Source organism: Esox lucius, chromosome 6 (genome assembly GCF_011004845.1).
Source record: "Esox lucius isolate fEsoLuc1 chromosome 6, fEsoLuc1.pri, whole genome shotgun sequence".
Lineage (NCBI taxonomy): Eukaryota > Metazoa > Chordata > Actinopteri > Esociformes > Esocidae > Esox > Esox lucius.
In genome coordinates, this window is record NC_047574.1 from 11,428,513 (window position 1) to 11,453,916 (window position 25,404).

The 25,404-nt window shown below is 42.9% G+C and overlaps 2 protein-coding genes across 2 annotated transcripts in view; one reads left to right on the top strand and one right to left on the bottom strand.

Moving 5' to 3' along the window:
- Positions 1 to 411: 411 nt before the first annotated feature.
- Positions 412 to 14,666, top strand: mat1a (methionine adenosyltransferase I, alpha). The gene is made up of 9 exons (XM_010870046.4): positions 412 to 690; positions 7,232 to 7,309; positions 8,686 to 8,808; positions 9,033 to 9,289; positions 10,666 to 10,791; positions 11,049 to 11,141; positions 11,289 to 11,471; positions 11,665 to 11,798; positions 12,123 to 14,666. The coding sequence occupies exons 1-9, from the start codon at positions 621 to 623 to the stop codon at positions 12,223 to 12,225; spliced, it is 1,167 nt and encodes a 388-aa protein (XP_010868348.2). The 5' UTR covers positions 412 to 620; the 3' UTR covers positions 12,226 to 14,666.
- Positions 14,667 to 14,901: 235 nt separating this feature from the next.
- Positions 14,902 to 25,404, bottom strand: part of zgc:154058 (Frag1/DRAM/Sfk1 family protein) — a 28,350-nt gene continuing 17,847 nt past the window's right edge. The window contains exons 7-8 of the mRNA XM_029120466.2: positions 19,048 to 19,225; positions 14,902 to 18,561 (exon numbers count right to left, since the gene is read on the bottom strand). Of these exons, the coding sequence (XP_028976299.1) occupies positions 18,317 to 18,561; positions 19,048 to 19,225 (423 nt within the window). The 3' untranslated portion in view covers positions 14,902 to 18,316. The remainder of the gene's footprint in view (positions 18,562 to 19,047; positions 19,226 to 25,404) is intronic.

Below are 25,404 nucleotides of genomic sequence, written 5' to 3' on the forward strand. Positions count from 1 at the left end.
CATATGTTAATGCTCCACTGTTTCCCTCTCTCTCCATACCTTTACCCGGCCTAGCTCAGCCATGGGGTAGAGCTAACCCACCCAGAGGATAGGGGGAAGAAGGATTTCCCCGAGAAACGTTAGCTTTCTACATCCCGCAAAGGTGTCTGTACTCCAGCAGCGCCCCTGTGGAAGACAATGGTGGTAGATTTAGTCCACCATTCAATTGTTCCGGGAGGACGAGGGGTTAAATGAGAGTTCCAAAAAGGTTAAATCCCCTCCTGTCAACAGCTCCCCACAGAATGGTCTGTCCCAGGGGTTCACATGACGTCTGTGTGTGTGTGTGTGTGTATGTGTGTGTGTGCGCGCACACGTGTAAGCACGCGTGTGTGTATTTTCTCTTAGCCATATATAGAACCATGTGTAAATAGTCCAGGAGTTCTGTTGGATAGACAATAAATTGGCTGCGGGGTTGCAACCCTCTCTCTTTTCTCTTTTCCTCTACCTGCTCTCTCAACCCCTACAGGGAACAAGTAGAAATATAAAGAGCTCAACAAACCTATCTGGCTGCTGTTAAAGGAAAAGGACAGAACTTTCTATCTCTGTTTTTGCGTGGTTCTTAGCACCCTGCCTTGGTCAAAATGAGTGACACCCTTTTGGATGACGGGTCCTTCATGTTCACCTCGGAGTCCGTAGGAGAGGGACACCCAGGTGAGTTCACCTGGCTGCATTTTACCTGCTCTGGAGCATTACACCCACTTCTCAACTACTGTGACTGCACAGGCTTTGTACCAGGCTCAGGAACTGTGTAACCGGCATATGAGTGGGAAGACTTAGTACGTGCATGGCTACTGTCGAACACAATGATTGTTCATAAGTATAATAACAATTGTCAAATTCCAGTCTGGACCTCAAAGTCAGCTCCGGTGCTTTCTTTTCATACCTCCTCTCTAATCAGAGACTGATTTTAACCTAGACCACCAGGTGGGTCCAGAGTAATGATCATGGAGGAACAGAAAGCTATAATCTAGACTTTGAAGAGGGATTTTGATTAATAAAAAAATTATATTTAAAAAAACATAACTAACCGAAATGTACAAACAAAACAATTTATCCTTGATCAAACATACTTTTAATTTCTTATGTAGAAACGTGGCATTCTCTGTTGCTACAACGGAAACTGTCTTGCTAACCGGTCCTAGTAAACGATGCAGCCGGGTAATTATCAACTCACCTACATTTTAGTTCCCTACTAGCACGTGAACACAACGTATGTCATAAAGGCAGCGCATCTAACCAGACACTGTCAGACCCTGGGGGAAGTTACGGCAGTTAATCTATCTGTGCTCCTGGCAGACACAGGTACACATTTACTATGAGGGTTTTAGGATGGTATTCCATTGATAGACTGCCCCCATTGACATGTGGCATGCCCTTACCTTTACCCCCCCCCCCCCCTCTCTTTCTCTCAGAGGGGGATATAGAGTAGAGGTCTGATGTAGAGTTACACAGCTGATCGGTGTGTGAGTGACAGTAGTGCTAGCGCTTAATTACATTGCATCACCCAACAGTGATCACAGGAGTGGGTCATTAGCAATGTTCAGGAGTAGTTCACCACAAATAGCTCAACTAGTAATTAAACTACATATTTACATTTTGGTGGTAGATTAAATAGAAATGTTGGTCTTACTGTTTAATCAATGTTTTTGTATGCCATGGAGCAGTATGGCAAATTAGCCAACTGAAACTACACATTACATTTTGTATTTAATAAATTACAGCGCAAGTAGAAAGTTTAATTTTATAGGCTGAATGAATCATCTGATTTCTGATATCATGTTTTAGACATTTGGATATGCAGTAGTGAATTACTGAGTAAACTAACTTCAGTAAAGTATATGTTTTAAGAGTAGCTTTAGTATCTGTTAAAGTGATCATAGAACAGTTCAGCCAGTAGCCCAAAAGATTGAGTTCTCTAATGTTTTGACATTTTGTATGATAGGAATTTAATTTGTGCAGCAGGTGTTTAAAGCTGGACTAGGTAACGTTCTGAAAAAAATCTAAATGTGAGAAACAGCGCCCCCCAATTCTTCCCTACTCCACATCCCCCTCTGATTGGGTTTGATTGATAGCTGGGTTTCTCTTTCCTAATCACCTGAACGCGCATGCAGATGATCTGATGCAATTTCTATACACACTATACATATTTGTTACATGCCAGCTCGATAGAGATTTAAGTTACATATATAACATTGTGAAAAATCAGTTTATCCTTTCCCCAACGATAGCCAAGCTGCCTCCACTAGGAGCTAGAGTTGGCTAGAGTAACACGATATCAAGCTATGTAATATAATATAATAATTTGCCTGTAATATTTGCCTGTCCAGAAAGAAAGCGCTATAATTTCATGTCCAACTTCTTATTTTTCATTGGGTAACTGCCAACTGAACAAAGGACGTTGAAAAGACATTGGAAAGACATCTTCCTTGTTGAAAAAACATTCAATAGATGTTTAAAATACGCCACTCAAATCATTTTGCTCAGTGGGAGGCTAACGTTAGCTTAGCAGCATTGGGAGCCACCTATAGGTTGCTATTCAAATACGGCGCAACACAATTCGTATAATAATGTGAAGAAATCTATTTACCTGTCTGAACGAAATAGCGCATCCCTTTCAATGCCATTAGTTCTTTCCACCATGGAAATGGTGCTGAACCAATGTTTCTTTTTGTTTTCACCCTTTTTTCTTTTTTTACGAATAGAGCTACTCTCCTAAATCTTTCTTCGCGTCGCAGTTTTCAATGTGTATATGCTGTTGTAGGCATTGGAGGAATTGGCATTTTGTTGTCATCTCTAGCTGCCATTGTAGCTTCTGTCCGGAAAATGTTTTTTTCACTCCTTATCGCAGACACCTCCAGGCGGTATGCACGTTCACAAGAAAGCCAAGTCTCGCCTCTTTAGGTGATTGGAAGATTGGCTGGAACAGGATTGGCTGCATTGTTACTACCCGAGGAACATTTTATTTTCAAGTAAAAGCATTGCCTCTGGACTCCATATTATACACCCCACTATAAAACGTGGATAAATGTTGATGTGTGATGTTTTGTGAACTGATATGTCATTACTTGTTCTCTGAATCTACAATTCTGTTATTTACATTTAATGTTTACATAAATAGAGTCAACAATAATATGCATAATTCAGGACAGAATATATTTTTTTCCAAAGGTGATTCTAGATTTACATGAATGATAATAACTAATAACAACCCAGATATAAAAGTATGTTCGTTAAAACACTGTACTGCACTCATGTCCTTATACCCACCAAATCAAATAATTTAATTAGACCAACATCTAGCACACACATTTTATGTACAGTATACATTGTAGCATGCTAAGAGACAAAGACACAAAGGCAAGTGTGGATGCTGAGCCTGAAGGTTTTTATTAACGCAAATTAGACAAAGACATTGATGAACTACCGAACAAGGGGACGACGCTGGAGCAGAGAGGCTGGCAGCAAGTCTTCGCAGATGCTTTTATCCAGAGCAACTTCCTGTAATAATTGTAAATCACATGGTCTTCTTCTACATTCTGCTGCTGGGAGCATGAGATGGAGGGAAGGGGTGCTCATAACTGTTTTTGCACTGAGGAACTCAGTTGTGTCGGTCTAAGGGGTATACTGGAAATAGTTGGGGGAGAACACTAGTGCAGCCTTAGGATCCTGTTCAATCTCTTTAACCTCTTTCAATGTGAAGTGATGGATAGCAATAGTTATGGCCTCTTTTTGGTTTATAAGCCAAAGCCAATGGGTAGCGTTTGGATGAATGCTGAGAATAAGGTCTGTGGTAAACACAGGCTGAGGAGATCTGATACACAACATCATCATCTTTGTACTTCGTTTTCTTTATACACAACATCATTATCGGTTATCCACAGTGAATTGTGCACTCTGTTCCAGTGAAATCGGTGATTCGGTTAGGTTTAGTGTTTACTGCTTGGATGTTTGCACGCACAATGTTGCTGTTTGATTTGGCTCTTATTGTGATGAGTTCATTCCAATCTTACCAGTTTCATGTTCTGTACACCCTGCCCTTTCCAACAATGTTTTACGTAATATCCAATCAGAAACGTTAACACCAACACTGCCCTCTTTGAGCTGGGTAAACTAAACAGTGCTGGTAGTGGAAGTGACCCGGTAAATGAAAGTATCTCCAGAAACATGAACAGTGATATTCACTATATACAGTACATACAAAAACCTGCCCTCTCAGAATCAAGATATAAAGATGTTGACTGTGAAATTGTTATTTCATATTAATTCATGCTTAGAAAAATGGCACAATTATTATTTGGCTTGTGAACACATTTTGTGTAAATATTGAAGTGCATGTTCCCTCCATTTTCAACTCAAAACTAAACCCTGTGATATGAACACATCAGGCCAAGCCATGGACACCTACAAAGGTTGCTAGGGATGTTACCACTACAGCAAAGCATAGGCCTATAATTTGTATTTCTCTATGTGTCTTTTCAGATGCCATCTTCAATTTCATATCCAGTACATCTGAGTTCACATTGACTGTACCCAATTAGGAGTATCAAAGGAAGAGTCTCACTTTTTGTCTTTCTCATTTTTTGTCTTTGAAAGAGACCCACCAGATCTCTGCAACAGTGTCCAGTTGGCTTGGCCTTCAGCACATGCAATTCCACCTGATAACAATCAACAGGTCTGGACAGTTCCCACACATGGTGGAAACTGGTTAGGGGTCCTTCCTTCCACAGTGGAAGACCCAGCAGATTTACACTGTTGCATGGAAATAACATACATTTAAATGTTCATCTTTGAACGGACACTTTTACGCAGAGCAATTAACGATTACCGCATCAATCTAAGTAGGAGAGACAACCATACATCATAGTCATAGCAAATACATAAAATAAATAAAAAATAAAGATATTTGAAAAGGTAGGTTTTCGGTAGATGGGCATGGACTCCGCTGTCCCAATGTTGAGGAAAGCCTAGTTCCACCCTTTGCACACCTGGTCAAAGAGGTTTCAGTGCTAACCTGACTCTCATTCGAAGAGGAGTGGGAGGAGGGTAAAGAGACCAGAGGTGGCAGAGTGGTGCTCAGGTTGGGGTGCAGGTTTGGGGAGAGACATCTCCTCCTGCTGCACCACAGCCAAGCAACAGCGTACTCAAGCAAATATGAACTTTAACCGGAATCCGGTGGATCGGTACAGAGCACCAGGGTGACACTGGAGAACTTGGGACGACTGAAACTCCAGACTCCATCGTGCTGGATGAGTTGCAGGGGTTGAATGGCACAAGCAGGGAGCCCAGCCGACAGGTGGAGTGGTCCAGACGAGAGACCACTCATCTGCCTGGATCAGGGCCGGCTTCGCTTCCTGTATTAGGGAAGGTTGCACTGTACTCTATGGATGTTGTAACTGCGGGAGGGAGACACTTGCTTTTTGCGTTTGGAGTGTTAGGAGAGGGACACCATGGTGACTGGTTAACCGTCGTATGATGTGTCCTGTGGGGTTAAATGTGTCCTGTGGGGTTAACTGTGTCCTGTGGGGTTAAATGTGTCCTGTGGGGTTAAAAGTGTCCTGTGGGGTTAAATGTGTCCTGTGGGCTTAACTGGTTGATAGAAGTTATTAATGAGGTCATTTCAAGTTGCTTTGTCCACTGAGTAAAAGATTCACAAGGACACGGTTCTGTCCTGCCAGGAGAGAGGCTCGCTGGACTAAGCAGGACATACTGGTACCTATAACGGTCTTAAGCTGGGATTCCTTCATACCTACAATAGCAATGTCTACGCAGTGGCTTTAATTACAATATTCCACCCATGTTCACGCACTTTTTATTCTGTTAATTAAAAGCATACCTGTGAAGATGTTGTCTTGCAAATAGAGAGGACAGGACAGGTCTGTTAGTTGTAGGTTTTATACAGTACCAAGACTGGACTGGTATTAACTGTAGGATTTTGTACAGTACCAAGACTAGTCTGGTAGGTTTTTTATACAGTACCAAGATTAGCCTGTGTCTTAAGTTGACCAATGGATAAAGAGCTACTGTGTATAGTCTGCAATGCAGGTTAGATTGAATTGATCCGTTAATCCTCTCAGAAAGATTTCCACTATTGTTCTAAGGTTTAAACAGTTTAACATCAACATCACTGCCTTTACACTGGGCCTTGACATACAGTGGGAAGCTTTGGTTCCAGGTGAAGATTGTGGTAGAAATGTATTGAATTGTTTATTCGTATTGTTACTTTTCCTTTAGAATGTTACAGAAGTGGTCAGTGCTGGTGGAGGATTTGGGTTCTTTTTATATTAGAAACATAAGTGTCTTTATGGGGGGGCCTCGTATTCCAGGATGAAATATATTTTCAGGATGGCAATTTGGCCTCTGTTCCTGTCACCATGCCTATTAAATGGGCATCTCTTCGATGTATCTTTCTTGCAACCTGGTATCCTCTCCATTCGGAATGTGAATTAAAGTCAATTAGATCTTAGACATTTTCGGTGTCCGTGTACTACTTTCTACAATAATCTCTGTACTAGGTTATACTATATGTGAGATAATATTTGCTTTGAGGCATTTGTTGTATAGTTTTCTAGTCTAGTTTTCCAGTTGCAATGGGTAATGTTTGAGTGTGAGGTGAAAATGTACCACAATGTAGTTCCTGCCAAGCCTGAATATCTGGGATGTTTGCGTGTTGTTTCTGATGTAGCCCACACTGCACATTACGTCAGTGGTCGACAGACAAATAATCAGTCAGTAGATGAATGCAGGGAACACTGGCATTGTTCTGCAGTGCTGTGACACTGTGTCCATCTGAAATCCTCCTGGGAACAGGAATGAAGCAAAGAAATCCTGAACATTCCCAAAACCGTGCACAGAAGTGCACCCCATACGTCTCCTAACCTAGCCAGATCCAAACCCACTCAATCATTCATGGAGCATACACTCATACAGCGCTATTTGACTTTGACTTTGGTGTGTTGTGAAAACTGGAAAATATGACCCTTTTGTAGTCTGGGATTATCCCTGCAGAAGGAATGTGTCACTTTTTACAGATTTGACGAGTTCAATGGGTACAATCCTGTTCATGAGGAAATTATTAATTTGAATCACACTGAAATACACGTTGTTTTACTGTGCTTAGTCCAGCCAATGGCCAGATGACAGGCCTTCGTGAAGACTCACTCTTTTATTCTTTTTATCCTTTTTTCTCTCCCAGACAAGATATGCGACCAGATTAGTGATGCTGTTCTGGATGCCCACCTGAAACAGGACCCAGACGCCAAGGTTGCCTGTGGTGAGTGATGGGGTGGGGTTGGGTGGGGTACATTTAAATGACCCAGACGCCAAGGTTGCCTGTGGTGAGTGAGGGGCAGTTGGGTGGGGTACATTTAAATGACGCACGCAGGTCAACAAGGCGGACCGTGACCGGAGCGGAAACGCAAACAGAATGCATTCAAGCTGAGCGCACAGACAAAACAGAAAGTGTACACGTCACACGTATTATGTCTTTCACCTCTACTGATTTATTTCCAGAACTATAAATTCTTTGTCCTTTGTTTGAACTCAAACCCTTTGATATTCTCTCGCATCGTGTCCCACATGCGACGCCAGGCACATCTCGGATAAACCGATTGAGCCCAAATCAGGACGCCGACCCAGTGACACACGTGTACTTTCCACTGACACCGTGAACAAAAAAGACACATTGGTTCATGTGCTTTACATTTCCGAGCTTTTAAACTGTGACTTTATTTAAAATGTAAGGAGGAAGTTCATATTCACCAGTAAAGGGGTCCCTGGAATATTATCTTCTTGTGAAATGAAATTACATTTGAAAAATACTTACCTCAAATATCAATATTGGATACAAATTATTTGTAATGGCAATTCTAAATTAACTCGGTTATAAAGAATCCCGTACCAAGGTAACTGACCTTACCTGGGTAGAGCCTAGTTTAGGGTACCCTTACAAACTGGACAACAAAGCATATAAGACAGGGTGACAAAAAGCAAACTATTACTTCTGAATGGCAACCGTTCATTTAATTAAATTGTATTTGAATAATGTCAAACAACACTCTGGAAATTCTGTAGCCATGTGACCAAATGTTTTGTGCTCAGACAAAAAACTTTTTGACCAATAAATCACACAATGTTTATCATCATCAGAGATACAAGAGGGGAAAATGGAGCCATGTACAGAGAAGTCCTAGAGGGGAAAAATTGCTGTCTTCTGCCATAAAAAGTTCACTTTTCAGCATGAAAACAGCACAAAGCACATAGCCAAATGTCCTGTGGAATGGCAAAGTAATCAAACAGTAACTGTCCTTGAATAGCCCAGTCAAAGTACTGACCCTAATCCAATCAAACGTTGTGGCATAACTTGAAGACTGTTATCCAATGAACTTGAACAGTTCTGTATAGAGGAATGGTCAAATATTGACAAATCTAGAAATTACAAAATTACTAGAGACCAACAGACCAATTGGCAATAGCTGTAATTACTGCCAAAGGTGCTTCCACCAAGTATTAACTCACAGGGGTTAGCTTTGTTTGTTTTATTATATCATTTTATTTGACAATATAAATATAAAAATCATTTTATAAAGTATGGCATGTTACTTTTATGCCGTTAACAAGTAGTACATGTGTTGTGTTTTCTCTGTGTAGAGACAGTCTGTAAGACAGGCATGGTACTGCTGTGTGGAGAGATCACGTCTCGGGCCAACGTTGACTACCAGAAGGTTGTCAGAGACACCATAAAACACATTGGCTACGACAACTCAGAGAAAGGTTAGAAACCTACACAAATCATAACTTTTTGCAAACACTAGATGGCAGACTTTGTGATGTCAAAAACATTAAAAACAACGAGTCCCTTTCCCACCCCTTCCCATCCTTTCCTTCTCCAACCTTCTTCACTCTCCACTTTTTCCCTCTTCCATCTCACTCCCCCATCTCTGTTTCTATTCTTCCCTTTCCCCTTCCCTCATCCCCTCCGCCATCTCTCCGTCCAGGTTTTGACTATAAGACATGCAATGTTTTGGTGGCGCTGGAGCAACAGAGTCCTGACATTGCTCAGGGCGTCCATGTCGACAGGCAAGAGGAGGACATGGGAGCGGGAGACCAGGGCCTGATGTTTGGCTACGCCACAGACGAGACAGAGGAGTGCATGCCCCTCACCATCATCCTGGCTCACAAACTTAATTACAAAATGGCCGAACTCAGACGCAACGGAACAATCCCATGGCTCCGCCCGGACTCTAAAACGCAGGTGAGACCAAGAGAATTTACCAATTAACTTTCCCTCTCTACGTTTTTTTTCTCATTCCGAGGGTGATGTGCGAGAAGATACGGAGTGTCGGTTTGGATTGTGTGTAGAAGATACGGAGTGTCGGTTTGGATTGTGTGTAGAAGATACGGAGTGTAGGATTCTGATAAGGCAGAATCAGAGCAAGGCCACACATGGTCCTCGAAACACACACCTGGAACTGAATCCACGACTCCCCTCTGAGAGGTTTCCACTAGGAAGCTATTCCCATGAGTCCATGAGTCTGTTTTTATCCCTGGGTGGGAATGAGATGACCCCTACTGACCCACTGTAGTAAAACTAGTCAGGCCGCCATTGGTCTTGTCAATCACATCAAAGAATCTAGTTCGATAATAACTCTTGAGTCCTTGTCGGAGCTTCTTTCTCTGGCTGATTTCACTAATTCCACTTGCATTGACCTAAAGAAGTCGTTTTCAACTCTGAGCCTGTAGATACAGAGTGCTGCTGGTTTTCTTGTTTAGCTGATAGGTAACTGCATTAACCTGGTGTCCCAGGTCAAAAGCAGTACTAAAAGACTTGAATAAAATTGACCCTTTATTTTGAGAGTCCAAAAAGTGTTTCTGTAGATGCGCTATAGATTATCTGCTGACTATCAGTAACATTTTAACTAACAATCTATTAAGTGTAACCTTATCCTTTATCCTAAACTTAACTTTAACCCTTACCATAAACCTTATTCTAAACCGAACCCTAACCTGAGTGAGCAGAGGCTTGTTAACAGATCACTATCTATAGAACATCTACAGTTGGAAATTGGTTCTCTAAAAACAAAATGTTACTGAATAAAAATCAGCAGTTATCCGAGACCCAGGTTTGGACCAGACAACGATATCCCTAAACGTCTTGGGTTGAAGTTGGGAGAAGAAAAGAGCTGAAATGGAACAGACCGACATCCAGTGTAACCTCATCTGCAGTTTTCACATTTCTAAGATTCTTCTGAAGTGGAGGTGAAGGAAGTGTCTCCTAATTTAAGGCAGGGGTGGAACACACATGGCTCAAAATAGGCCCTTGTGACAAGGGTTACGTTCAGGCATTAGGGCTGTCGAAGGCCAACTCCATGTACAGCGTGTGTTTCTTTCTGAGGTGATTGATTTCTTAATTTGGAACCACCAATCGATTGATCCATTGCTCAGTCGATGAAGCTAGAAAATCATATGAAAGCCATCCATCTGAACAGAGGGTCAGTTCACCAAGGCCCCTTAGAAAATATTATTGATGTCCAATATCACAGGCAGGCATCTCAGCTTCAGGGGTAAGAATGAGAAAGACAAAGACAACATGAACGCCCCCGTTCCTCCCTCTCTCCCCTCTTCCCACAGGTGACTGTGCACTACGAACAGCAAGACGGAGCAGTGATTCCCAAGAGGGTCCACACCGTGGTCATCTCTGTCCAACACGACGACTTCATCAGCCTGGAGGAGCAGAAGAACGTCCTCAAGGAGAAGGTATGTAGATGGGGCACCTGCTTGGAAGCCAGCCTGGATATTTTCCAAAACCTGGAAAAAGCATTCCTGAAGCAGGTCCTCATTTAAATGTTCCGGGGCTGTGACAAGGGCCTCCACGGTGGATGGTGGGAGGCTGCGGCAGAACACGGATTATGCTATGCTAAGTCTGTGGCTCTAGTAGTGGATGTGAATGTGAAGTGTTCGGACGCTTAATTAAAGGCTCCATACAAATGCAATGTAAACCTGCCTCCTGTAAGGTGATCAAGGCCGTGGTCCCAGCTAAATACCTGGATGACAGGACTATCTACCATCTGCAGCCCAGTGGACGCTTCGTAATCGGGGGACCCCAGGTGAGTGACACAAACCCAACCCGAGCATCACGAGGCAAATGTACGGACGTAAGTTCTCTCAGCTCACCGGCGAGGACAAATCTCTCCTGCTTTACGGACGAAGCAGGAGAAACACAAACATAATATCCGCAATTCCTCTTCTTCCAGGGTGATGCCGGAGTGACGGGAAGGAAGATCATCGTCGATACGTATGGAGGCTGGGGGGCCCACGGCGGCGGAGCTTTCTCTGGTAAAGACTTCTCCAAGGTGGACCGCTCGGCTGCCTATGCCGCCCGCTGGGTGGCCAAGTCTCTGGTCAAGGCTGAGCTGTGCAGGAGGGTGTTGGTTCAGGTATCTTGTCATTATTCTCCTGGTCTCCTTGTTTTCCACTTCATGGCTTCTCCTCCACAATAAAATACAAACCAAATGCAAAAATGTTTCAGACAGAACCTTACATCAGTTTATGACTGTTGACTTTATACTGTCATGATTGGTATGTTGTTGGTTTTCTAACGGCAGCCATTTTGTCTGTGTGACTGTGTAGGTATCCTATGCCATTGGAGTGGCCCATCCCCTGTCCATTTCCGTTTTCACCTACGGCTCATCACAGAGGTCAGAGAAGGAGCTCCTGCAGATTGTCAACAAGAACTTTGACCTAAGACCTGGTGTCATTGTCAGGTAAACGCCTCACGTTTCACTGCAACTTGTTGTCATCTAAGATGCTTCTAGTCCAAAGATCATAACACCACAAAAAAATGAACATAATTATCAGGTCTGTTAAGGTCACTAATCTACTCATGAGCAGTTTGTGTTAATCTATGTCTAAAGTTAAATTGCGTTTATCTATAAATAAAGTTTGTGTAATTACTACTGTTGCAGATGAGTCATTGTCACCTCAAATATATGAGTCATTGTCACCTCAAATATATGTGTTTTTGTCACCTCAAATATATGTGTTATTGTCACCTCAAATATATGTGTTATTGTCACCTCTCTCCTCAGGGAACTAAACCTGAAGAGGCCAATATACCAGAACACAGCTTGTTACGGACATTTTGGCCGGAGTGAGTTCACCTGGGAAGTCCCTAAAGTGCTCAATTTCTAAACATGCCCAATGGTAATCTGATAACAATAATATAACAATATGACTATAGAATACAACTACTAAACATGACTCATAATCAAATATTCAAGCAATATGGCACTAGAAGTTGTGTTGTATCATGAATACAGTCTCAGATAAATGGTGTCGGGTCAGTCAACTGGAGATTTCTTTTTTACCAGCAATTTTTGTTCAAACGATTCTTTTGCAGGTATGTTAGATACTTTTTCACAGAAGATGATACATTTATGCAGTTAGGAAACAATTCATTATAGGACGGATGTGTTCTAAGCGCATTTTTCTGCAGGGTGCCTTCAGGTATTACAAAATATAATAATTACGACAGCTAAGCTAATTTAACCGATTTGAATGTGTAGTTTACGCTATAACCTAATTTCTGGCTTTTCATTTGGTGATTTGACCATTTTCTTCTGGCATTATTCATAAGCATTTTAAACAAAGAGCCGTTTGGGAGCCAAATGAGCAGGCTCTTTCGGGAAAATAAATTACACAAGGCGGCTCACTAGTTATGACTCGGGAATGCCCATCACTACAGTCAGCTCATTTACCTGTGACTTTATTCACGATACAGTACTGAATCGTACGCCTTTATTGCTTCTATGATTCGTTACCAACATTCTCATATAAAACATTGAATTAATATTTTAATTAACACGTTATTTTGATACATAAAAGTCAACTCTTCTAGAATATATAGTCCGTATCCTACTGTGAACGGTATTGTTAGTTCGCTCACGGTTACATGGAGCCAGGGGACTTGGCATATCAAAGGTGACAATAATCTTCCGAAATCAGGCATGAACCGAGTTAGGCTTGAATGAACCCCACGGCACAAAACTGTATGCTAGTCAAGAAACAAGATGAAATAATGTGGAAGTGGATACAAAAAAAGACATAATTTGGACAGCTGCGTGAACGTCATCAAACTATTATGTAAGTACAGTGATCAATTTCAGATGGAACTGTTAGGCGGTCAGTGTGTTTTAATGGTTCGGTTTTTGGGTATTGTTTGGATTAAGGTTTGGGTTTAGGATAAGTGTAAAGAATAATGTACCGAAGTATTCACGCACACTCTGGGGAATGGATTTCGTGGGCAGGTCTGAATCAAACAAAAATACAAAAGAAGTAAACAAATCAAATAAACTAGATAGTAGCCTAATGAATTTAGTTAATAATTGAGAAGGAACATGTAATACAGCATTTAGCTTCTAAACTGTGAATATACTGTGTATAATAGAGATTTCATTCCAGCCACTCTGTCCATATCGCCTCAAGATGGTGCTATAAATCCTGTTTTTGTCATCCAAAAAAGGGGAATATGTACGTATCTGTAAATTTAAACCACACATAATATAAAATAAAATAAAAATCAGGAGAATTTTCTAATCTAATTTTCTAATATTAGATGGGAGATCATCCTCTAATATGGTACCATGCATCAAAGTTATTTCCATTATTTGTAGCTTTTGAAGATTAAATCTATATAAAGTTTTACATTCGGTAATGTCATAATACTTCGTGATATTCTTTTTTACATTGTATTACCAATACCAATATGCTGGTCTCTTATCCCAGGTAGGTGTTGGGAAATATACTATACCTCTTACCAGTTTGCGTATTGACCAAATCTAGCAGTAAAAATAGCATTGCAGAATAACGTTTTATAACCGATTATAAGGTATCATCACGTACGTTTTCTATGGACATCTGTAGAGCTGCTGCTGGGATCTGTCTTACTGTAAACAACAGTTACTGCGTTAAATAAATGATAATCATTTGAACTCATTTGGCTGGCGGACAGTAGATAAGGTTTAATGTATGTAGTGTTTTGATGTAATTATGAGTTAATCGTTTTTGATTATTTGTTATGAATAGTTTATTAATAGATTGTCAACATGCTGCCCACGGTAGGCATATTATTTTGTGGACCATTAACATCTTAAAATGTCTATATTTGTACAATTGTATATGCCTGAGGTGATGCTTTCTGAGGAAAATATTGTTGAGCTTGACAAACAAATATGAAATATTTTTTTTCATGTCAATATCCCTCTTCTCAGCGTTACCGCATCTTGTGTATTTCTTTCCGTCATCCATTTTCTTTTTTCAAACAATACATCACTAAAGTCTTACTTGAAAAACACTAATCTGCTGCTTTTCTATCTCTCTTAGTATAGATGAAATCAATATTGCAGATTTTTGTCTGTTTTGTCTTCCTGTGGCTGGGCCCAGTCTCCTCTCTAAGGACCTAGTAGAGAAATAGTGTATTAAAACAATTCAAATATCATCTCATCTCAGCTGTCGTAAAACCTGTCCTAAGGTTTGTTCTGTCCTATCCTCTGTACCTGGTAGCTTCTCACTACTCATAATGTTTTACTACGAAATGTAAATAATTGTTGACAATAAAAAAGATTTTAAAAGTCCTCAGGAACCAAGTATGCACAGTGTCTAATGATTGCTGTACACGTTGAATACTATGTTAATTTTAGTTCAACATTTTATCAAAATGCCAAGAATTAGCAATGTATTCCTTGTAGAAAGTTGTCAGGAAAGGAGTGTAAGTGGAATGATACAAAGAAGTGATAAAAAAAGAGGTGACTTCGTAAATCACCAAAGGGGGATGAGGAACAAAAGCACAGAATTAGAAGGTCAGATATTTTCCTCAGTTTTATTATAGATCACTTTAAGGCAAACAAACAGTCTTGTTTCTCTTACGCCAAATACACATACCCTTAAACATATCTTTCATTATTTCTATCCAAAAAAAAGGCACATACATGTAATATTTAGTGTAATAGTAACGTTTAACACTATATATCTGAAGGTAGGTATGACAATATTGAAATTAACCATGATGACAAGAGCTGGATCAGGGGTGGGAAACTTACAGCCTTGGAAAGATCTTTGGCTGTACAAATAACACCTAAGCAAGCATTTTCATAACATAATCTATCAAGTTTTAGATTTACAACAGAACCACTTCAATCATACATGTATGAATTAACTGATGTGATTTCTACACTACTGTTTTGCCATTGTATGATAAAGCATTGAACCACAGCTGACCCCAGGCATATTAAATGGTTTTGCATAGAACATATAACTAATGGGACCATGGCAGGTGACCAATCAGGTCAATTAGCCAATCAGGTCAAACATAATTTGACATGAAAAAGACAACATTTCTGTTTAGAGAAACGGATGGCGGCCATCTTGTGATGTAACAAATTCCTGAGAGGTAAAAGTTCAAAGGTAGATCAGTAAACAGAGACACATTGAGAAACCTTGAAATCAGTCATTCATTCAGGCATGCCATAGAAAATGTTTGACAGTGTTTCAACATTGAACGCCAACATTAGGATAATTCATTGGACCAGTTATTTCCTCCCTGTGTCAGCTTTCTTCCATTTAGTGTAATGAACATGGCCACAGAGCTCTGCACAAATATGTATTACAGACAGATATTGGATTATCTTATCTGTGCCAAATCCTAACCATAACCATTAGACTATATGCTCAGCTGAACCTAAACCATCATGTGGAAACTTCATCTATGCATAAAGCTATGATAACATTTGGCAGTGTTTGGAAGTCAATACCAGATCAGTGTGATTTATTCAGACAGTTTTAACAGCTCTGTAAGGCCACTTGAAAACAGAGGCAGATGTGTAGTATGACATTAAAGATACATTGAGTTTGTTTAATTTTCCTGGGCATTAATACCACTAAAAACAGACATTTAAATAGCTTCAGTTGTGGATTGGTTGGCACAGAGTAACACCAGAATACAAAAGCCACATATCATTTTTTTTCTGTATTATGGTATGGCCAATTGAAACCAGTTGATAGTAACAGCTCTGTGCAGTAATCAGCGTTGCCACCAGGAGGCGTTATGGAACAACTTTTCCGCTCTATAATAATTATTGCCTACTTGAGTTTTTTTATTAAAGTCTGTAAGAAACTGCATTCACTCCAATTTTTCAGTAACTCACTTTCTAGGTGTTGATATGGCTGAGGGGAAATGTGAAACACTTGTGAATGGAACTGTATGCTCTACAATCTACAAACAGCAAAGCTAATTAAGGCAGCATTGAAACAGTGGAGAAAAATGCACAGTAAGGCCACACAGATCTGGAAGGCAGATAGATGGTTTGGCACAGTGTAAGTACAGAATAGGTTTATGTCCCTACAGTCTTTTGAATAACAGCAGCAGCAGGCAGCAATCCCGTTCCCTTTGCCCTATTACCAAAATATGCTTAATGACAGAAAGACAAAAGCCAAGATGACAAGAGCAGCCAAGCGCACTACATTGTCACCTCGCAAAACAACAACTGACATGTTCTCTGAGACAACACCAAGTTGACTGAAACAGGAACATACAGACATTCAGACTGACAAAAAGGGCCTACTGGAAGGGAATTCGAAGGGAAGAAGGCGCGTCCAATCCTCGTTTCTGAGATTATAAATAGATTCTCTATTTTGGTCCTTGGTTTTCTTCAGACGTTTGTGATTTCCTGTGATTTGAATGGACAACTGTAGCTTGTGTTAGCTGGTTTACATTTGGATTTTCCAGTCATCAGATCTCCAAACATTTATACATTTTGGCTGAACAGCACAGTCAACACGTAAAAATACAATACAAGTAATTTAGACATTATATATAAAATACTATTGGAGGTTCGGCTTTTCATATACTCAAGTATCTGTAAAATTCCAAAAGAATCCAAAAGTCTGCATTCCATAATCCAGCTTTAAAATACAATACTTCCATCAGTAGAAATATAAATTAACTCAGCTGGTTGCCAGATATACCCAGTTTTAAAGCTGGGCTTCAATGACTAGTATATGGTTCATCGGAGAAGCCTCTTTGCCATGAACACATTTGTTGTCCTCACTCATTCAACCATTTGAATTATTTGGGATATTAAAAATAGTCCGTGTGGCATGCTGGGAGCTGTCCAGTGAGGCCCGGCTCACATGACACTGACGGCAGGTCTCATTTGAAGTTCAACACTGGCAGAAAAATCACAGCCCTTTATGGACGGTATTTGTTTCACTGGGGGAGGTCAGGAATTGGGAATTATGTGCACAAGCATTAAACACCATCATTTAGGTGTGCTGTTTTGTTTAGGCTCCCTCCGATACTTGGCGATAGTGGAATAGCTTTAGATAGTGGAATAGCTTTAAACCTGTTTCAATCTCCAGGGCTGCATCATAAGGGTCCATTATGAATCACAAGTATTACAAGAAGCCTTTTGTTAAATCTAATGTTATCTCAGTCACCTTCGGAAAAACAGACATGCTGTCGAACTAACAACATAAGCAACCTCTTGTAGTAATACAACTTTGGTTCCAATAGGACTTAGAGGTAAAAAAATACAATAATTTTATGTACAAATTTAACAGTCAGGAAGGTGGTTTTTATGAATGATGTGTACTTGGTCTATTGGACAATATTAATCAATCCTAAATCCCCATTGGAATAGGTGCTATATTACAGTCCTAGCTTACTGACCCAGTCAGTCTCTTCTCTAATGCATTTATGTTATTATTTTCATAGCCTTTCAGCCTCTGTCTCTTTCTCTTACGTTCATACTTTATGGCATTCTGGCGGCCAGCCCTCCTCTCAGCCTTAGTCGACATGGCAGTGATGTCACCAGAGATGACAATGATGTCACCAGAGACGACCATGATGTCATCAGATGGCAGCAGGCTCAGACTCAGCTGCCGTGGGATTTCTTCCTATAACAGGTGATGGAGCACCATCACTCCTTCCACCAGAAAAGGGTGAATAAAGGAAAAGCTAAATCTTATTTGGTTCCTTAACGATGTGCAAACTGAATCAGGGTCTATGGGGGTTGGGACAGGGTTTGGGGACAAGGGTAATGTCTCCCCCACGGTTTCCACTTGGAACGCCCAGGCATGCTGACAATGGGTTAATGTGGTATTGGCATAGTCCACTTCACATCCTGGAATGGGTTTTTTGGTGTTTAGCAATGGATACACAATGTCCCTTCACCTCCCCGTAGATTGATAATGGTACAGGCCAGATCTCTGGCCTTTCTCCCAGGGACTACAGCATGGACATGCTCTCAGGGGGATGTGAAATGGGCCCCCCTAGTGACTCCACTTTGTGGCCCCTCCCATTTGGTCCTAGAGCGCCCCCTCTGGCGAGCACCATCACAGTGTCTCCTGTGACGCCGGCAAACTCAAAGCTGAACGTTCCGTAGAAGAGCATGATGATGACGCAGAACACCCACTCAAAGATGGCAGATGCGTGCTGCAAGACGAAACTCTCCTGGACGAAGAACACGCCACCTAGAAGCAAGGTGGTCAAGGAGCAACACTACACAGACAAACAGACTGTCTCACCAAGACTGGCTTCATTCAAATGTGAATAAATACGTGATAAACACATGAACTAAATAAAAAACGAAACGTGAACTGAATACAAAAACACAAACAGTTTTCTTTTTTATGGTATTAAAATAAACTGGCAATGGAAGGGGCTGTGGAGTTATTTTAGACAATTCATAAAAGGTTCAGAAGTTACCGAAAACCAGGCAGGGTTTCCCATCCCTGTTTTCCTCCTTCTGTCAATCCATTCTGTGCTCCTATTTTCTTTCCCCAGTCTATTCCACCAGCTACCCTCTCTGGTTGGAACAAGAAGTAGTCTTGTCTCGTCTCCTGTGTCCACACTGTGAGTTAGCGTTATGTCACCCGAACAGGAGAGAAGCCTACGACGGTTGTAGAGATAACCCACGTCTTAACGACGGTGGCTACATACGCAGCTGTGAAGGATACTAAGCACCAAGGCGATGAAAGCCAGTAGCGTCATGGCCAGGCGAAGGTGCGCCACGTTGTATTCTCCCTGAGTCTTGGCCAGCCTGTAGGTCAGAGCCGACTGCAGGCACACAAACAGCATGCTGGTGGGGAAGGCCACACCTGCTCCCACATAGTGGAGGATCTTAGCATTGTCCACCTGGAGGGAGGGTACACAGACAGGAAGACACATTATTAGAACCGCACGGCGAACACAGGTGCTTCCATACAGGTTTACTGCTTGATACAATGACCATCCCATCAGGTTCTGTGGCTTTTAAAACGCAGAGCGGGCCCGGCTGACCCGGACTTTGGGTCATGATGGCAAGAATCTAAGTGACTTTTAAAAACATTATTGCGGCATGGAGGGGAGGGGCGGCAGTCACAAGGACTGCTCAAGTGTTTCAAATCAGTAGTGCAGCTCTTTCCAAGGTGGCTGAGAATGTCAACGCAGGATGTGATCAGACTGTGTCAGCCAGAACAGCCTGTCGAGAACGACACGGAGAGGGATGTTATGGTAGAACTACACGGAGAGGGATGTTATAGTAGAACTACACAGTGAGGGATATTATAGTAGAACGACACGGAGAGGGATATTATAGTAGAACTACACGGAGAGGGATGTTATAGTAGAACTACACGGAGAGGGATGTTATAGTAGAACTACACAGAGAGGGATATTATAGTAGAACGACACGGAGAGGGATGTTATAGTAGAACAACACGGAGAGGGATATTATAGTAGAACTACACGGAGAGGGATGTTATAGTAGAACTACACGGTGAGGGATGTTATAGTAGAACTACACGGAGAGGGATATTATAGTAGAACGACACAGAGAGGGATGTTATAGTAGAACTACACGGTGAGGGATGTTATAGTAGAACTACACGGTGAGGGATGTTATAGTAGAACTACACGGAGAGGGATGTTATAGTAGAACTACACGGAGAGGGATATTATAGTAGAACGACACGGAGAGGGATGTTATAGTAGAACTACACGGTGAGGGATGTTATAGTAGAACTACACGGAGAGGGATATTATAGTAGAACTGTATCTGTATAATGACATACTACAGTATACATCAAAAGTTCTCTGGTGCTGCAGTGTCTCAGGTCGACCAGCAGGAGGCACCTGTCACTCAGTCATTGAAACAGCACTCAGCTGAGTCATTGTCAATGGAGCCTGATGTTGCTTCTATCCTCTCTTAACACAGAAACACAGTAGAAACTGTACAACAGCAGTGAAGCACACAGAGAGAGGGGCACTGAACAGAGAAAGAGAAAGAGAAAGAAAGAAAAAAAGGAACGCAAGGAGCTCGTGAGAGAGACAGAGGGAGTTAAGAGCGACGTGGACAGGGAAAGGAGACGGACATCGTTGCATTACAATACAATATACAAAGGAGCATGTGACGCACGCACCCGCCTCTGTCGCCCCAGATAGTCTGGCGGGTCCTCAGAGGACGATGTGTGTTTTAACTAAACACGCGGCCAATTAAATTAGACTGTCGGTTTGGGCGACAGTAACAGCTGTCCCGGAGCTGCCTGACTCATTATGATGTGACTGTACATTCTGTACGCTCTCCCACAAGTTATGGAAATCCTATTTGACGTATCTCTATTGCGCTGCAACTCAAGGAAACATGGCTGGAGGTGACGGCTGTATAATAAGCCTTGAGATAACATACAGCAGGCTTTCTGATGACAGAACCCCCAGGCCCAGGCACCCGGGCCCAACAGCCTGCCAAAGTTGGCCTCGGTGTCAGTGACTGTATCATTCCATGGGATTGACCTGCCTGAGTAAATGGAGTAATCTTTAGATTTTAGCTGTGGCTTCAAAATACTGGCAGGAGCCATCCAGACAGAGTTGTATTCTGGTCATTTGATCAGGTGAAGGAGCACCTGTTATTGACATCCAATCAAGCCTCAGCCAGCCACTTCAGGATTCGAAAGGAATCGGCAGTCCTTTAAACTCACACAGCTAGACAACAACTTGACATGCACCTTTGTGTAGATTCTGTGAACATACAAGACAATGTAATATGAGCAACGAGTGTATAATACACATGGATTTACAGTTTCAGTGCATCTAGATGGGGGAGAGGAACAGTTGAGTGCACTACAGCAATATCACAAAAGTGAAGCTAACCAGCTTAGTAATCTGCAACACTAAATGCAATGTTACCTCAATAGGCCAGCTAGCCAGCAACTGTAGGACTATTTGCTGTTGTTGTGGCTAGAGTCAATGCCGTGTGGAAACAGCTCAGCAGCACTGAGCGCTCAGCTGTCCCACAAAAACATTACAACAGAGTGATGCACAAGACACATGGGGGGCAAGATGTGGTGGGTGGTGACAGACTTAAACTAATGGAGCCTAAGGCGCATGCAATTTCTCCCAACTTTCTTATTGGCTAATGATGCCCTGAGTATGACACGCAGTTCCATTTGACCTTTTGTGGATTGGCAGTGTGGCAACACCTCACCCCTCTCCCTCCCTCACCCCTCTCCCTTCCTCACCCCTCTACCTTCCTCTCACCTCTCGTCTCCTCCATTATCAGGGGCCATTAGGTAAATCTTATTGTTTCCAGTTCAACACATTTGCTTTTAGCTGTCATACACCTCCACACCCCCCCCCCCACACACACACACACACACACACAGACATAGTGCATCCTTTCTGCCAGTCTTTTCAATGTAAACACCTTCAGCTAGCCATATGTTCATATTCCGACCACCTGCCACAAACACACCACACACTGTTCTCTCCAGTCTGATGAATTAGAGACTCTGCCAGGTCCGCCTAAATGACTGGCCGTGTGTTCCCTCAGAAAGGGCAGAGACGCAGAGTGGAGGAGAGGGGGTGAAGGAGGTGGTTGACCGTGGGGTGGGAGAGGAATGGACAGAAGCAAAAGGAAAGCAGTGGGTGACAGATGCAGACCAGGGAACAGAAGCCTAGTGTTGGCAAAGAGAGAGATATGGAGAAAAATGATGTAGAAAGGAGTGGGCGAGAGCTGGAGAAGGGAGAGGGGTTCTGACAAAACAAAGATCACCGAACAACAAATGGAGACACTATCCATGATGACTGAACAAAATCCATGCCATTTGAATAAATTAAAAGTGGATATCTTCTGTTGTGAAGCTACATTTATTGGGCTGTCTATGGGAACTGCCTTTTAAGGCCATACCAGCTGAACTGCAGTCCCAAAATTCCCCTTCAATCAGCATGAAGCCTGGCCCCATTCAGTGGGATACACCCTGAACATTCCACACTTCACCACTTCTGCTTTCCTTTCCTCTTGACTCTGCTACTTTCCAGCTCAGATCCTCTCCTCTCCTTTAATATGATCCACCCCTCTCATCCTCTTTCTCCCCTGCTCTCCACCCCAATTAGCTTCTGTCCACTTCTCTCCCCACCCACCTCCTCTTCTCTCCCCACTCACCTCCTCTTCTCTCTCCACCTCCTCTTCTCTCCCCACTCACCTCCTCTTCTCTCTCCACCCACCTCTTCTCTCCCCACCCACCTCCTCTTCTCTCCCCACCCACCTCCTCTTCTCTCCCCACCCACCTCCTCTTCTCTCTCCACCCACCTCATCTTCTCTCTCCACCCACCTCCTCTTCTCTCTCCACCCACCTCCTCTTCTCTCCCCACCCACCTCCTCTTCTCTCCCCACCCACTTCCTCTTCTCTCTCCACCCACCTCTTCTCTCCCCACCCACCTCCTCTTCTCTCTCCACCCACCTCTTCTCTCCCCACCCACCTCCTCTTCTCTCCCCACCCACCTCCTCTTCTCTCTCCACCCACCTCCTCTTCTCTCCCCACCCACCTCCTCTTCTCTCCCCACCCACCTCCTCTTCTCTCCCCACCCACCTCCTCTTCTCTCTCCACACACCTCCTCTTCTCTCTCCACCCACCTCCTCTTCTCTCCCCACCCACCTCCTCTTCTCTCCCCACCCACCTCCTCTTCTCTCCCCACCCACCTCCTCTATTCCCTCTACGTTCTCTTTCACTTGAGAACTCTGGAGTTATCAGGCAGTAAATTCCAGGATTTCATCCATCTACCTGTCATGCGGAATGTCAAGAGGCATGTGTAGCACACTGTTGTGTCACACATGCACCCACGCACACGCGCGCACACGCACGCACACACACACGCACGCACACACACACGCATACACACACAAGCATGAACGCACACGCATGCACAAACACACAAGCACATTAACAATTAAGTAGAATAGTAACAACCAACAGTATTTAGTAGGGACATCCTGTATTTCTCTGGTGGCCTTATTGAATGAAACAGCTGCAGACTGTAGATAGACGGTAATTAGGTGATTAGGCAGTCCAGAGGGAATGGTCAATTAGGAGATGAAGTTGTGGTAGGCTGAGAAGGTTCAAGAACACAAGGTAGGAAAAGTGATTTAGAATAGGGAGAACTGGAGCACAGGAATAGGTGTCTAAAACGGGGGCTTGTTTCCTGTGCCTACGTGGCTGTATGTGGGGAGGGGTTAGCGTGCGTAGACCTGTCTAGAGAACCTTCAGTTATCCCTCGGGAAGAGATACCAACAACGACTGACAGCCAGTTGTGCCTTTCACACCTCCGTGGGCTCCTCTTCCTCTCCTGGTTTCATCCTCTCCCGCTGTACCGTGGCATCTCTCCAAGTCGGCAGACACAGACGTAACAAAGGGATGACTCACATCCGCCCCTCATACACTCCTTGGTCACGGTATCTGGGGCACCCGGGTAAGACCCCCTACCGCCTCCAGAAGAGCCTGAAATCTCTGGATTCAACCAGCCGCCGGAAAGATTCCTTCAGCATTTTGGTCCACGCCGACTTCTGCAGCCGTCGTTCTGTGCACAGGACACTGGAGTAAACCGAAAGCGCCGGTCACCAGGCGTGGGGTGACGTGTGCTTTGTGACTTGTTGCATTGTCCCGCTGAAAACGGGCAGACCGTGGCCTAATGTGTGACAAAGAAAACATTCCCACAACGCCGCACCGTCAGCAACCAGTACCGTTGACACAAGGCAGGACGGGTCCGCGGGTTCATGTGATTTACGCCAGATTCTGCCCCTTGTGAGTGAAAATCCTACCCCTCCAGCTGCTTCTTAGACGCCGGAGCCACCATGTCCGACACCAACGACCATTACGACGGTCAAAGTCGTGTGACAGAGTCAAAACCCTCCGCAATTATTTGAAATGTTGAATGTGACGTGACTGTGTGTACGACTAATGTATTCATAGAGCTATACAGTAGATGTATAATCTGTGTATATCTGTGTTGCTTTGCCCAGAATATCTGCTAGATAAATAAAGTCTTATTCAATCCCATCCAACTTTGCCCTGGTGGAGACTGGCTCTGTATGGGGACGCATAATGTTCCAGAAACTAATGTTGGTGACATTTACTGGTGACTGAGTATGATATTTCAGAAACTGCTGTTTATTGGTGACTTGGTATAAAGTTCCAGAAACTGCCATTGACTGGTGACAGAATATAACATTCAAGGGATTGTTGTTGATTGGTGACTGAGTATACCGTTTCTGAGACAGCCACTGATTGGGTACAGATGGGATCTGACACGTATGCACGCTGTCTGCTCTTGGCTGTACGACACACACACACAAAGTGATGACTCACTTTCCCTTGCTTCCTGTGAAAGTTTTCCCAAAATTCTCAGATGGTAAAGACACTGCAGAGGTAGGGAGAGAGGGAAGGACTAGGTTGTGGGGGGTGTCTCAGACACTATTCACTATGGTTTCACTTGAATTTTCTAAAGGAACATACCAATAAGTAAGGGTCCTAGTCTGGAAGCATACTTTGACAGTCTGGTGCCGGTACTGCAGTTTAACTGGCGTAAGGCCCAGAAAGACAGAGTTCTGGACATAATTGTTGCAGAAGAATATTGGAAGTGAGACAGAGACAGGATGCCAAAATGGTTATGGAGAATCAGGGGCGTATTGAAGGTGGCAGCTGTATGCCTCTGGAGCAGTTCAGACATTCAGGGTTGAAACATCCTACACACACACACTCACACATAAACACACACACTACAGCCCCTCACAACAGAGTCCATTTCAGAACTCTGGGAACCTAGCAGGGTTTCAAAATTCCAGACACTTGTCAGGTGCTTTAGATGATTCCTGGAATCAAGACGGACTAAGTAGGTAAGTAATCCTAGGAATTGCCTCAGAAAAAAGGTTATCTGAACTTCAGTTGTCAGGAGGAATGTTTGCAGAGTGTTGCAGGCCTAAGGAGTAAGGAAAGACTGACAGCATATGAGAAATGGGTAGAAAGCCATCATTCAAACATTTTACAGGCCAAAGCCTAACATAC